Raw genomic sequence first — 13,850 nt, 5'->3', positions numbered from 1 at the left:
TGAGACTATTTTTCTCCTTTTACTGCTCCTTGCAAAAATCCTAGAGAAATGGATAGTGAGTGTGTTGGTACAAGGTGCTTTGAACACAGGCTATGCAGAAGGTCTGGTTTGCTGTATTTCCTCTGAGTAAAGCAATGAAGATAGAAACATGTGGACAGCAACCTACATAAATGCAACTTTGTGGAGCTTGCTATGTAGTAATATATTCTTCATATAATTTTTAAAGAACTTTTCCTAGCCAAATAAATGAATCATGCTCATTATAGGACAGTTCAGAGATTAAAGTATGGAAAAGAAAATAAAGACACCTCTACCACATAGAGGCACCTACTGACAATATTCTGGTGTGTTTATTTCCCATATTTTTTTCCCTAAGCAAACAAAAAATGTAAACATTGTATTATTTACAGAATTAAATATCCTGCTTTTTCCACTGGGTAAAATGGTAGTGAGTTGCTTACCTTTCCCTTTATATGTTCTTTGAAAGAATTTATTTTTTTAATGGCCAATAGAAACTTTCATTGAATGGATATACCATAATATAAAATAAAGAATGGTATTTCTAATTTTATAGCTTTTATTTTATATAAATAAAATTTTTATGTAAAATTTTAAAAGCTATAGAATTATAAATATATGTCACATTTTTGACAACTAATGCCTCCCAGAATGCAATAAATAGTACATGGTCTCTTCATGTTTTCATAACTCCTTAAACTGGCAAAAGCCAACAAGTTAGACACTGCACAAGGATACCACACTCTGAACATTTCAGGTCATATCTCAAGGGTCCATTTGAAAGTGACACGTGTCTATACCATCACACATGGATAATTGAAGGTCTGCTTGTGAAGTCCACGTGCTGAACTCCTACAAGCTGTAAAACAGAGTTGATGGGTTTGTGATCCAATCTATTTCTATCACGGTGTATAAAATGGATGTTGTTACCTAAAAGAGAATAGAATAAAAGGCAGAAGTTGACATATAGTATTATTCTTTTTTTTTAAATTTTACTTATTTACTCATGAGAGACACAGAGAGAGAGGCAGAGGCATAAGCAGAGGGAAAAGCAGGCTCCCTGTGGGGAGACAGATGTGCCACTCAATCCCAGGACCCCAAGATCACAACCTGAGCCAAAGGCAGACGCTCAACCACTGAGCCACCCAGGCGTCCCAGTATATAGTATTATTCATTAGATTTATTGCTTATTAGAATCAAGGAAGCCTTTCAACTTTTAATTAGTCTAAAGGGAAAAATTAATTGCCTGGAGTTCATAATATTCTCTATATAATGCCCTAATAATTTTTAATTAAGGTAATAAAGCATAACAAGGATTATGGTTTAAATGAGTGATACTTAATGTTTTATGAGATCCAAGGGGAAAGATTCTTAAATTATAACCTCTGTTAGGTTTTATTAGATGTAATTAAATAAAATGTCCTGTCAAACAGGCAGAATATGGAACTAATATAGATATCAAGCTGGAAAATCACATCTGTTTCTCAAATGTAATAATGGAATAAATCACTCACTTCAAAAAAAAATTCACTCCCAAACACTGATTTAATAGGCTATCTGCATTACAACCATAGACCAAAAGAGGCTGAAAAATCAGGACATTGACAAAGTCAGTTATAATACACTTAGATGTCCACAATCCTTTTATCTGTTTAAATAACAAATTCATAATTTATAGGTCTAGGGTCTTTTTTACTTTAATTTTTGGACTCAAGACTACAATTTTAATGTAAAACATACAATTAAGTAAATGTCATAAGAAGTATATTTTCTGCATTGTACTTACCTGTGGTATTTATAATAACTATAAATTTAATATCATAAATTGGCTGATTATCAAATAAGGCAAAATGAAATATAGGTTTAACCAGGAAAAGTTTGTATAAATATGTATACCCAGCTCTTTACTTAGAGGAACTACATTTCTTCCAGCAGGCAGTATCAAGATATTCTCCTTATTATGTTCCCAACTTGGCACACAAATGATGGTCTCTGTGTGCTCGTCACTTACACACCTGAACATGTGGTTAATTGATGCTGAGACATGGAGATTAGGGACTCAAAATAGGTCTGAAGATGGAAACAAGCCATCCAAAAATATGGCTCAATGTCATTCAGGGCTAATCTAGAGGACTTATTCTCATAAAACAGGGCCTCTTTTTTTTTTTTTTTCTCTAGTCTAACTGGTATAAATCCACAAGAGAAGGATAGATAAAATTAAAGGTTTTAGCTAGCCACAGTGCTCCAGCTGCAGAAAGCCCAAAAGCCATAATGTGTGGTCAAAAGCCTCCTTCTAAAGACTTCAGACATGTGGAGTTTATTAAAGTAAATGTTAATTTTATAACTTCTAGAAGCTACATTCACTAATGTGGACAATTTTAAAGAGGAAGAACAACAGAAAAATGTATTCACAATTTAGTGATTCACACTGTTATATGTGAGTGCCTGTCCCTGACTACAATACTTGATCATGGTAGAGATCCAACACTCAACCATGTAGCCAAAGAAATTCCAGGTGGTCCAAAGTGATCAATAAAGCTATTAAAACTATGTGGCTTATAGTAATTGTTACCAAATGAGCTGTCCCTGGAGCAGAGTTCCCTGACACTGAGCAAGTTTTGGAATCTTGTTAGATAGAAGTAACTGGAGTGATTTCTGCTATTGAGCAAAAAAGGAAGAAGAAAGAAGAAAGAAGAAAGAAGAAAGAAGAAGAAGAAGAAGAAGAATGGCTTGATGGTTTACTCTCTGTGAAAATGTTCACTTCCATGAACTTTTTTTAAGATTAATTTTTTTAAAGATTTTATTTATTCATGAGAGATAGCGAGAGAGAGAGAGAGAGAGAGAGAGAGAGAGAGGCAGAGACACAGGCAGAGGGAGAAGCAAGCTCCCTGTGCAGAGCCTGATATGGAACTCGATCCCAGGACCCCAGGATCATGACCTGAGCCAAAGGCAGATGCTCAACCCCTGAGCCATCCAGGTATCTGAAGATTTATTTATTTTAGAAACAAAGCATGCGAGTGTAGAGAAGTGGGGGAGGTAGAGAAAGAGAAAATCTCGAGCACGCTCCCCGCTGATTACAGCTCATGCAGGGCTTGATCCCACAACCTTGAAATCATGACCTGAGCTGAAATCAATTATCTGACGCCTAACCTACTGAGCCCCCCAGGCGCCCCACTTCCATGAACTGTTTGGTTTTTTAAAAGATTTTATTTATTTATTCATAGGGACACACATAGAGTGAGAGACAGAGAGGCAGAGACACAGACAGAGGAGAAGCAGGCTCCATGCAGGGAGCCGGACGTGGGACTCGATCCCGGGTCTCCAGGATCACACCTCGGGCTGCAGGTGGCGCTAAACCGCTGAGCCACCAGGGCTGCCCCCATCCATGAACTGTTTAAATAGTTTTATAGACATATATAATTCACCAAACCACTACGGATTTTTCTATCCCAAATACCTGAGATCATTCAGGCACATTACAACCAGTAAAAATACACAGATGCCTTTGAAAACAGAGGTGACCCCTACAAGCACAGAATCATGACTGTTACAATGTCAAATTGCTATTTTTACATAGTATCTATTTTATGAAGAAATGCACAAAAAGAGTGCTGGCTTTGGACTTTGCTGCTTACCTGGACCTAGGATGAGGGTTCCACCTTGCTGAGCAGGGTCTCCTTGAAAATCAAACAGAGGGCCAGTCACTGCCCTGCACAGGCTCCGAATGCTTCCTGAGAGTATATTTGATTTTATGTGAGGGCTCTTTCCTGAAATATTGGGAAGTGTCTTTAGATATTATCATTTTATATTCAATAAGATATCAGAAGATAATGGTAGTGCTCCTGTAAAACATTCTTGTTTTGAAGCATAGTTGACACAGAATGGACATCAGTTTTGAGCATACGATGTAGTGATTGCACAGCTCTATGGTTGGGTGAGGCTCCCCACAAGTGTAGCTGCCATATGTCACCACACAACACTGGTACAATACCACTGACTACGTTCCCTATGCTGTACCTTTCATCCCCATGATTTCTTCATTCCATCACTGGAAGCCTGTACCTCCCCCTCCTTCACCCATTTTTGCCCATCCCCCTTGAAATGTTCTCTTTCTGGTGTTATCTTACTTTCAACTTGTCTTCTTCCTTCAAAGAAAGGTTTCTCAGCCTTTCACTGTTGACATTCTTGACCACGTCTTTGTCCAGTGCCATGTAGGCTGCTGAGCAGCATCACTGCCTGTGTATCCACTAGACGTCACAGTACCATTCACTGAAGTTCTGACAAACCACAAATGTCTGCAGATAACACCAAATGTCCCCTTGGTTGAGAACTACTATGTTGAAGGAAGAAGTGATGAGATATCCCAGTCATCTGCCACAGAAAAATGTCAGCTGTAGGCACCTCAAACTGGCAGTGCTTCCCCCTACTTTTTCTTTCATACAAATTTTTTTAAATTTATTTATGATAGTCACAGAATGAGAGAGAGAGAGAGGCAGAGACACAGGCAGAGGGAGAAGCGGGCTCCATGCACCGGGAGCCCGACGTGGGATTCAATCCCGGGTCTCCAGGATCGCGCCCTGGGCCAAAGGCAGGCGCCAAACCGCTGCGCCACCCAGGGATCCCTCTTTTATACAAATTTTAAGTAATCTCCACACCTACCATGGGGCTCAAACTCTCAACCCCAAGATCAAGAGTCCCATGCTCTACTGACTGAAGCAGCCAGGTGCCCTTAATGCTTTCCCTTTTCATACCCCATTTCTTATCTGTTTAATCTCTCACCTACTACTATGTGTCTACACTCCTTTTCAAGAGACACTGTGGCACAGACTGGTATAGGCTCATCAAAACCCACTTCCTCTTTCTGGGCCCACAGCTAAACTGCATTTCCAGTCTTCCTGGCAGTTTGGTGTAGCCAGGTGACTATGTTCTAACTCATGGGTAAAATGATGTGGGTCTTTTCCTGGTCAGCAACTCAAAACTTTGGAGGCCTTGGGTTGAAAATGCCAGAGCCACGAGATGAGAGAGGCCCGGGTCCTTCCCCCTGTGTCCCTGCTGCTTGGAGGAAAGGCATCTCAATAGATACATACACCCGTCTTGAAATGAACAGAGAAGGAAATGGCCTCTCCCAGGCTCGGCTACCAAGACCTCGGGAGTGGTCTGTAACGACAGATAGTCCAGCTGCCTCTCCATCTTCCCATGGTTGTCAGCTTTTCTAACTCCTTTCCCACAGTGACTAATACTGCACTTTCTCTTCCTCTGAGCAAAGGGAACCAGTCTCTTTACCTTTCTTATAATTTATCTTTCTCCTATCCCTGCCTTTTATGTCATGCTTTTTTTTTTTTTGGCTTTTTGTTTTGATGGTTATGCTGCCTTTGACCTGCCTGAATCCTTAAGTATTTCCAGATATCTATCTTTTTCTTTCCTCTCTCTGAGTCTTCTATTTCCATGATGATGCACAGTCATCTTACCAAGAAACAAATATGGCCCAATAGCTTAGAGACCTGAGTAAAAGACTAAATTCTCCTGTTCCCTAGGATTTTATATCTAAAATATTTAAAAATCCAAATACCTAAGAAGGGGTCATTTAATATTTCCAAAATATTAGAAATTCAATTGAAGGAGATTCCATGACCTAAAATTTAACAATCTTTGCTTCAAACACAATCTAATTTTGCCCAGTTAAATTTAGTCCTTATGTACAAAACTCCTGTTTTTCAGTCTTCTACAAAACCATTACTCCCTGGTATTTAAGGGCTTTATTTTCTTATTCTTTGTCTTTATAAAATTTCTATTAATTTAAAGTTATTATATATTTTAGTTCCTTAATCTTCAAGTAGGACTATTCTCAGATTGATTCTGAGATTTCTGCTTATTCAGAGAGAAACTTTTAAGAGATTATTTTTTAAAAGATTTTATTTATTTATTCGTGATAGACACACTTAGAGAGAGGCAGAGACATGGCAGAGGGAGAAGCAGGCTCCATGCAAGGGGACTGATGTGGGACTCAATCCTGGGCCAAAGGCAGGCACCAAACTGCTAAGCCACCCAGGGATCCCTAAAAGATGATTTTATGAGAGAATACTATTTCCTGGTTGGAAATATAGCACTTTAACACAGGTCACAGGACTTTAAAAGATGTGAATATAACTTCTCTAATAATTATAAGCATATATTTTGTTCAGAATCCATTTTTACAATTCTGTATTTTTATTGTGTCAATGAACAGTGAGGTGTTACTAAGGTGAAACTCACAGTTTAGATCTGGAGTGCTAAATGATAACTTACGCTGGGACTGTTAGAACACAGAAAACAGTCTGCCAGTAAGTAAGGCTCTCAATCTATACATTGCCATTTCCTATACTGAGGAGAAACACTCTTGGTACACTCTACGTGTATGCTAGTTCATCATTAGTTTTAATAAAGTTTAGGTTGCTTTTCTCAAAAACAGCAGTAAAGGCATCATGTCAACTCTATGACTTGACAGTTCCCAACCCATCCCCTCCTCTCCATCTCTACTTCCTGCCGTTATTTCTTTCCAGCCTATTACTACCCCCCACTACTCGCTCTGATCTGGCAAGTTCCAACTACTCATCCACAGTGGACACATAACTATAACTTCTCCACCTCAAATGCCTGATGGTGCCCCCACTGCCTCCAGAACAAATCCAAGCTCCTTGACAGGTCACCCCAGACTCGGCCTGAATTAGCCACAACCTGTCCCTTGGCTCACACCAATTCCCAAACTGGCTCCTAAATTCTGGCCTGACGTAGGGACCCCCACTTCTCCAAGAGTCACAGTTTTTCATCCCTATCTGCCTTTGCATGTGCTACTTTCCGCCAGCAACACCCTTCCCCAGTCTCACTTCACCCAGCTAACTCCTTTTAGAGAGGGCTTAGATGACACCTCCTCTGAGAAGTCTTCCCAGATTCTTCTCTCCCCTCATATTTCTGGCATCGGTATTCCCAGTACATGTTCTCTATTACAAGCCCTTAAATTGTAATCAGCTGTTTGCCTCTGTCTCCCAGAAGAGAGTATGAGTTTCAGGATGGTAGGGTCTGTTTATCACTGTCCTCCTGGGAGCATCCACAAGGTGGAGATTAAGGACAAAAGCTCAACAATATTTGCTGAGGAAGAATTTGAGTCTGAGTTCTCTCAACTGGCATTTCAGAAGCCATTCTTTCTACCTAATACACACAGAAATAGTTCACCTAAGACTGATGAAGCTCTCTTAATTACAAAGAACTGCGTTAAAGGCAGGGAATGTGGACCTTGTGAAGACAAAATCTCATACTTCGACTAACTCTACTATCTGGCCACCTTAAGTGCATTAATAGGGCATATGACACAGTACAAGTTGCTATTCAAGTTCAATGAGGGAAACAGCTTCGGCTTGGAGGTGGGCTTCAAATGAAAACTAAGATTTCATCAGTTACAAAACATGCAGCTTTAAAAGCCATGGTGTTAAGAAAATATAACAACTCAAGCAACATTACTTTTCATTTAATGGCAGAAGTAAAATGTAGTCGTTGTTAAAAATACAAAAGCCAGTTTTCTAACTTCCATATTTTGGGGTAAGCATGGCAGTATCTTTTAAAACCTTTCTCATGACACATACACACATATGTACTCTCCATCTTTATGAAAATGTTTTTTATTTCCACAAAAATTGAATCATACTGAAAACACTGTTCTCCAACTTGCTTTCTTCACTCATTTAGTACTTCACAAACAGCTGTCTATGTCATTATACCCAGGAAACGAATCTTTGAGACTCCGGTGTATCGGGCCCACTTACTAGAATCATAAAAAGCAGCCTGATTTGTGAATTTACCATTTGTTTTCCTATGCACAAGTGTGAAAATGCACCATCAATGTTTTCTGATGAGATGTTTCATGTCTTACCTGAAGAGGCAATTCCTTCACCTCTTTTCATTCCCAATTTTTTATAGATTTCTCTCTCAGGATCAACATAGATTTCATGAGAATACCCAGTCAGTTTGCAGAAAGGCTAAAAAAAGATGTTTGGAATTTGTATAAATAAAAGTGAGAGAAAAGTAATGATAACCTATCTTTATTTTAGCAATGCAATCTACAGTTAGCGGTTCAAAAAAAATAATTTTTATGTCTGAAACAGATTTGTTAGTTTCTCAATTTCTGATATATTTACCTCAATATGATGGTAGGATGACTGTCCAATTACTATAAGGGTGATATCTGCTTCCTTTAGGAGAAAAAAGGGGCAGGTACATATTACCAGAAATTATATATATTTTATAAAACCTCCCCTTATCCAACTCTTCTGTTCCATTCGAATGCCACCTATAGGCTTCTAGAAGAATGGAATAAACAGCAAAATTGTGTGAGTCAAAGCAAAGCAATGTCTGCTAAAATGTTCATTCAGTCGATCTCTTGTTAAGAACTTCAAGATATTATAGTCAACATCTCCAAAAAAAATCTCAATGCTCCACCCAAAGGCATACACTAAAAAAGAATAAAAATTATTGAAGTAGGCTTAATCAGACAGGTTTTATTTTTTCACATCCCAATTAGTAAGGCCTGATGACAACAGATCTTAGTTTTACCAAGGTTGTCCAATTCTTTCACTCAAAAGCTCATCTGGGGCTCATCTGTGCCTGAGAAATAACATATATATGTGGTTGTCACAGGAATGTGGAAGGCACATCCTAACAAATACAAATGTTAACCTTTAAGATATTTTAGTATTTTCCTAAACAACTATTCCGAGTGGGTTTTTTTTTTTTTTTAAGGTTTTATTTATTTGAGAGAGTGAGCTAGAGAGAGAGAGAGAGACCCAGAGCGAACTAGCTGGGAAACAGGCTCCCCCACTGAGCAAGGAGCCCGATTTGCCTGGACCCCAGGACCCTGGGATCATGACCTGGGCGGAGGGTGGACTCAACCCACTGAGCCACCCAGGCGCCCCTATTTGGAGTGCTCTTATTTAAAAATAAATAAAGGGAATAAAATATCAATAATTTCTAGCATTTGCGCTTTTGGTTATCATTCAACATTGCAAATAGGTTACTAACATCAAAATTATTATGGTTGGTATGTTAAGAAGCAGGTAGTAGCGAATAAAGGAGGAGAGAAAAGACCTCGAAGGTCTCCCTCTCTTTCCTGAAGGTGTTGGAGAGATGTGTGGGAAGGCTGAGGGCCCGCGGCGGGGAGGGGTCGTACCCTGCACCTCACCCCACCGCGCTTCTTGTAAGATGACTTTGAAGCAGGGCGCGCTGCGGCTCTCAGGAAACTTACCTGTAAGACACTCTTGGGGATTTTGGCCAGATCTTCTACGTATTCCTTGCAAATGTAACACAGGAAATGCTGAAATCCCAACACGGCACAAAGGACAAGTTAGCGACCGATGCCCTCGGGCTCCAGAAAAGCCCGAGCCCTCGATTCGGCGTGACGCTAACGAACGCCCCTCCCGGCTGGCAGAAACGGTGTGGAGGGCGCCCGGAGGGCCTTAGACCCGGGGCGCACCCCCCCACCCCCCCGCCCCCGGGCTCCTCTGCGGCGCGAGGCCTCGGCTGCGCTCGGCTTGCAGGCCTCCGGGAGCCCGCGAGCGCAGCCGCAGATCGCCTGGGAGCCCCAGGACTCCGCAGGGGTGGCCCGGCCCCGGCTCCCGCAGGCCCCGACGGCCCCCGCCCCCGCCCCCCGCCCCGGCTGGAGGCAGCCTCGGCCCGGCCCTGCGCTCACCCGCACGAACACCACCACGGCCCGACGCTCCCGGAACAGCGCGCCGAACGGCACCCGCCTCCCGGAGGCGTCCAGCACCGGTAGCTCGGCCACCGCGGCGGACAGGGGCTGCCCGCGCTCGGGGCCGCTCGGGGCCGCGGCTGGGACGGCGCGGCCGCTGACCTGCTGCGTGACCGGGCCGGGGGCGGGGGCGGGCTCGGCCATGGCGCCCTGCACCTGACCCGCCGGGTTCGCGCCACCGGGCCCGGGCGGATACGGCCGCGAGGAGAGTCGGGCGGCGGCCGAGCTGGGCGCACCGGGCGTGGCGGGAGGACCGGGAAGGCGCACGGCCAGGGGCGGGGCGGGGCGGGACGCCGAGGGCGGAGCTGGGGTCCAGGCAGGCGCGGGGCAAACTTCGGGGCGGTGCCGGCCGTGCAGGCGGTGCGGGGGCTGCGCGGGGGCCCCCGCCGCCCGAAGGTTAGGCTCCGGGGGTCGAGATGCGCAGGCAAGAGCGGTTTTTTTTTTTTTTTTTTGAGATTTTATTTATTTATTCATAGGGACACAGAGAGAGGCAGAGACACAGGCAGAGGGAGAAGCAGGCTCCATGCAGGGAGCCCGACGTGGGACTCGATCCAGGGTCTCCAGGATCACGCCCCGGGCTGCAGGCGGCGCTAAACCGCTGCGCCACCGAGCTGCCCGGCAAGTGAGGTTTAAACCTCCTGCGCGTTTTCTGACTCCGTCTCCGGTCTCCGAGGCGAGAAAATGTTGTTGAGGAAGGAAGCAGGCTCCTCCTTCCGTAACTGCCTGGCTGGAGTGTTCTTAGCTCTCCTGCAGAAGCACTTACCAACTTAAAGAATTTTCTACTCAGAACAGCCAAATCAATGAACCAACAGATTTGTTCTATTTTACTTCTATTCCGTTTTTAACCCATCCCCTACTTAGTTCTTCTAGTGTTTTGTTTTTGTTTTAAGGTATCATTAATATATCATGTAGTGAACACATCTTAGGTGTAGAATTAAATTTTATTTCTTTTTATTTTATTTTTAAAGGATTTTTGCGGGAGAGCTTCTGGGTGGCATAATGGGTTAAACACAGTGGGACTCTTCGTTTTCGCTCATGTCTTGATCTCAGGGTCCTGAGATTGAGCCCCACCTCAGCTCCCCCTGAGCCCAGCGTCTGCTTAGGCCTGTCTCTCTGCCCCTGCCCCCCGGGAGCGTGTGCGCTTTCTCGCTCTTTCAAATAAATAAAAATTTAAGTAAAGAAACACTTATTTAGGGCAGCCCTGATGGCTCAGCGGTTGAGCGCCTGCCTTCGGCCCAGGGCGTGATCCTGGAGATCCGGGCTCGAGTCCCACGTCGGGCTCCCTGCATGGAGCTTGCTTCTCCCTCTACCTGTGTCTCTGCCTCTGTGTGTGTGTGTGTGTGTGTGTGTCTCATGAATAAATAAATAAAATCTTTTTAAAACAAGAAACACTTATTTGGGGGCACCTGGATGGCTCAGAGGGTTAAGTGTGTGCCTTCTGTTAAGGTCATGATCTCAGGGTCCTGGGACGGAGCCCCATTTAGGGCTCTCTGCTCACTGGAGACTGCTTCTTCCTCTCCCTCTCCCTCAGTGCTCTCCCTCTCTCTCTCTCTCAAATAAATAAAATCTTAAAAAAAAAAAAAAAAAAACACTTTTTGTTTAGAAGTAGACTTCACTCCCAAGCAGGGCTTGAACTCACCAACCACAGAGGAAGACCTGAGATGAGATCAAGAGTCAGAGGCTCTGGCAGCCCTGGTGGCTCAGTGGTTTAGTGCCGCCTTTGGCCCAGGGCCTGACGTCCGGCTCCCTGCATGGACCCTGCATGTGTCTCTGCCTCTCTCTCTGTAGCTCTCATGAATAAATAAATAAAATTAAAAAAAAAAAGTCAGAGGCTTAATTGGTTGAACCACCCAGGTGCTCCAAGTTAAATTTATTTTTAAAATAAATCTTTAGAGACGCCTGAGTGGTTCAGTGGTTGAGTGTCTGCCTTCGCTTCAGGGCATGATCTCGGAGTCCCACATCAGGCTTGCTGCGTTGTGCCTGCTTCTCCCTCTGCCTGTGTCTCTGCCTCTCTCTCCCTGTGTCTCTCATGAATAAATAAGTAAAATCTTTTTTTAATGATAAATTTATTATTTTCTTTATTGGTGTTCAATTTGCCAACATACAGAATAACACCCAGTGCTCATCCCATCAAGTGCCCCCCTCATGCCCGTCACCCAGTCACCCCCACGCCCCCGCCCTCCTCCCTTTCAGCCACCCCTAGTTCGATTCCCAGAGTTAGGAGTCTTCATCTTCTGTCTCCCTTTCTGATATTTCCTACCCATTTCTCCTCCCTTTCCTTCTATTCCCTTTCACTATTATTTATATTCCCCAAATGAATGAGACCATATAATGTTTGTCCTTCTCCGACTGACTTACTTCACTCAGCATAATACCCTCCAGTTCCATCCACGTTGAAGCAAATGGTGGGTATTTGTCATTTCTAATGGCTGAGTAATATTCCATTGTATACATAGACCACATCTTCTTTATCCATTCATCTTTCGATGGACACCGAGGCTCCTTCCACAGTTTGGCTATTGTGGACATTGCTGCTAGAAACATCGGGGTGCAGGCGTCCCAGCATTTCATTGCATCTGCATCTTTGGGGTAAATCCCCACCAGTGCAATTGCTGGGTCGTAGGGCAGGTCTATTTTTAACTCTTTGAGGAACCTCCACACAGTTTTCCAGAGTGGCTGCGCCATTTCACATTCCCACCAACAGTGCAGGAGGGTTCCCCTTTCTCCACATCCTCTCCAACATTTGTGGTTTCCTGCCTTGTTAATTTTCCCCATTCTCACTGGTGTGAGGTGGTATCTCATTGTGGTTTTGATTTGTATTTCCCTGATGGCAAGTGATGCAGAGCATTTTCTCATGTGCATGTTGGCCATGTCTATGTCTTCCTCTGTGAGATTTCTGTTCATGTCTTTTGCCCATTTCATGATTGAATAGTTTGTTTCTTTGCTGTTGAGTTTCATAAGTTCTTTATAGATCTTGGAAACTAGCCCTTTATCTGATACGTCATTTGCAAATATCTTCTCCCATTCTGTAGGTTGTCTTTTCGTTTTGTTGACTGTATCCTTTGCTGTGCAAAAGCTTCTTATCTTGATGAAATCCCAATAGTTCATTTTTGCTTTTTTGCTTTCGCCTTCGTGGATGTATCTTGCAAGAAGTTACTGTGACCGAGTTCAAAAAGGGTGTTGCCTGTGTTCTCCTCTAGGATTTTGATAGAATCTTGTCTCACATTTAGATCTTTCATCCATTTTGAGTTTATCTTTGTGTATGGTGCAAGAGAGTGGTCTAGTTTCATTCTTCTGCATGTGGATGTCCAATTTTCCCAGCACCATTTATTGAAGAGACTGTCTTTCTTCCAGTGGATAGTCTTTCCTCCTTTGTCAAATATTAGTTGACCATAAAGTTGAGGGTCCACTTCTGGATTCTCTATTCTGTTCCATTGATCTATGTGTCTGTTTTTGTGCCAGTACCACACTGTCTTGATGACCACAGCTTTGTAGCACAACCTGAAATCTGGCATTGTGATGCCCCCAGCTATGGTTTTCTTTTTTAAAATTCCCCTGGCTATTCGGGGTCTTTTCTGATTCCACACAAATCTTAAAATAATTTGTTGTAACTCTCTGAAGAAAGTCCATGGTATTTTGATAGGGATTGCATAAACGTGTAAATTGCCCTGGGTAACATTGACATTTCACAATATTAATTCTTCCAATCCATGAGCAGGGAATATTTTTCCATCTATTTGTGTCTTCCTCAATTTCTTTCAGAAGTGTTCTGTAGTTTTTAGGGTATAGATCCTTGACCTCTTTGGTTAGGTTTATGCCTAGGTATCTTATGCTTTTGGGTGCAATTATAAATGGGATTGACTCCTTAATTTCTTTCTTCAGTCTCATTGTTAGTGTATAGAAATGCCATTGATTTCTGGGCATTGATTTTGTATCCTGCCACACTACCAAATTGCTGTATGAGTTCTGGCAATCTTGGGGTGGAGTCTTTTGGGTTTTCTATGTAGAGTATTATGTCATCGGCAAAGAGGGAGAGTTTGACTTCTTCTTTGCCAAT

At 42.9% G+C, this 13,850-nt stretch overlaps 1 protein-coding gene across 1 annotated transcript; it reads right to left on the bottom strand.

Annotated features, from left to right (window-relative positions):
• Positions 1-331: 331 nt before the first annotated feature.
• Positions 332-9,937, bottom strand: PRXL2C (peroxiredoxin like 2C). The gene is made up of 6 exons (XM_038525502.1): positions 9,734-9,937; positions 9,290-9,358; positions 8,187-8,240; positions 7,922-8,027; positions 3,654-3,785; positions 332-948 (listed from the first exon to the last, which is right to left on the bottom strand). The coding sequence occupies exons 1-6, from the start codon at positions 9,935-9,937 to the stop codon at positions 821-823; spliced, it is 693 nt and encodes a 230-aa protein (XP_038381430.1). The 3' UTR covers positions 332-820.
• Positions 9,938-13,850: the final 3,913 nt, after the last annotated feature.

The sequence above is a fragment of the Canis lupus genome, chromosome 1, assembly GCF_011100685.1.
Source record: "Canis lupus familiaris isolate Mischka breed German Shepherd chromosome 1, alternate assembly UU_Cfam_GSD_1.0, whole genome shotgun sequence".
In the NCBI taxonomy this organism is placed as follows: domain Eukaryota; kingdom Metazoa; phylum Chordata; class Mammalia; order Carnivora; family Canidae; genus Canis; species Canis lupus.
Note: the sequence above shows the minus strand (reverse complement) of the source record. Positions and strands in the feature narration are given on the sequence as shown.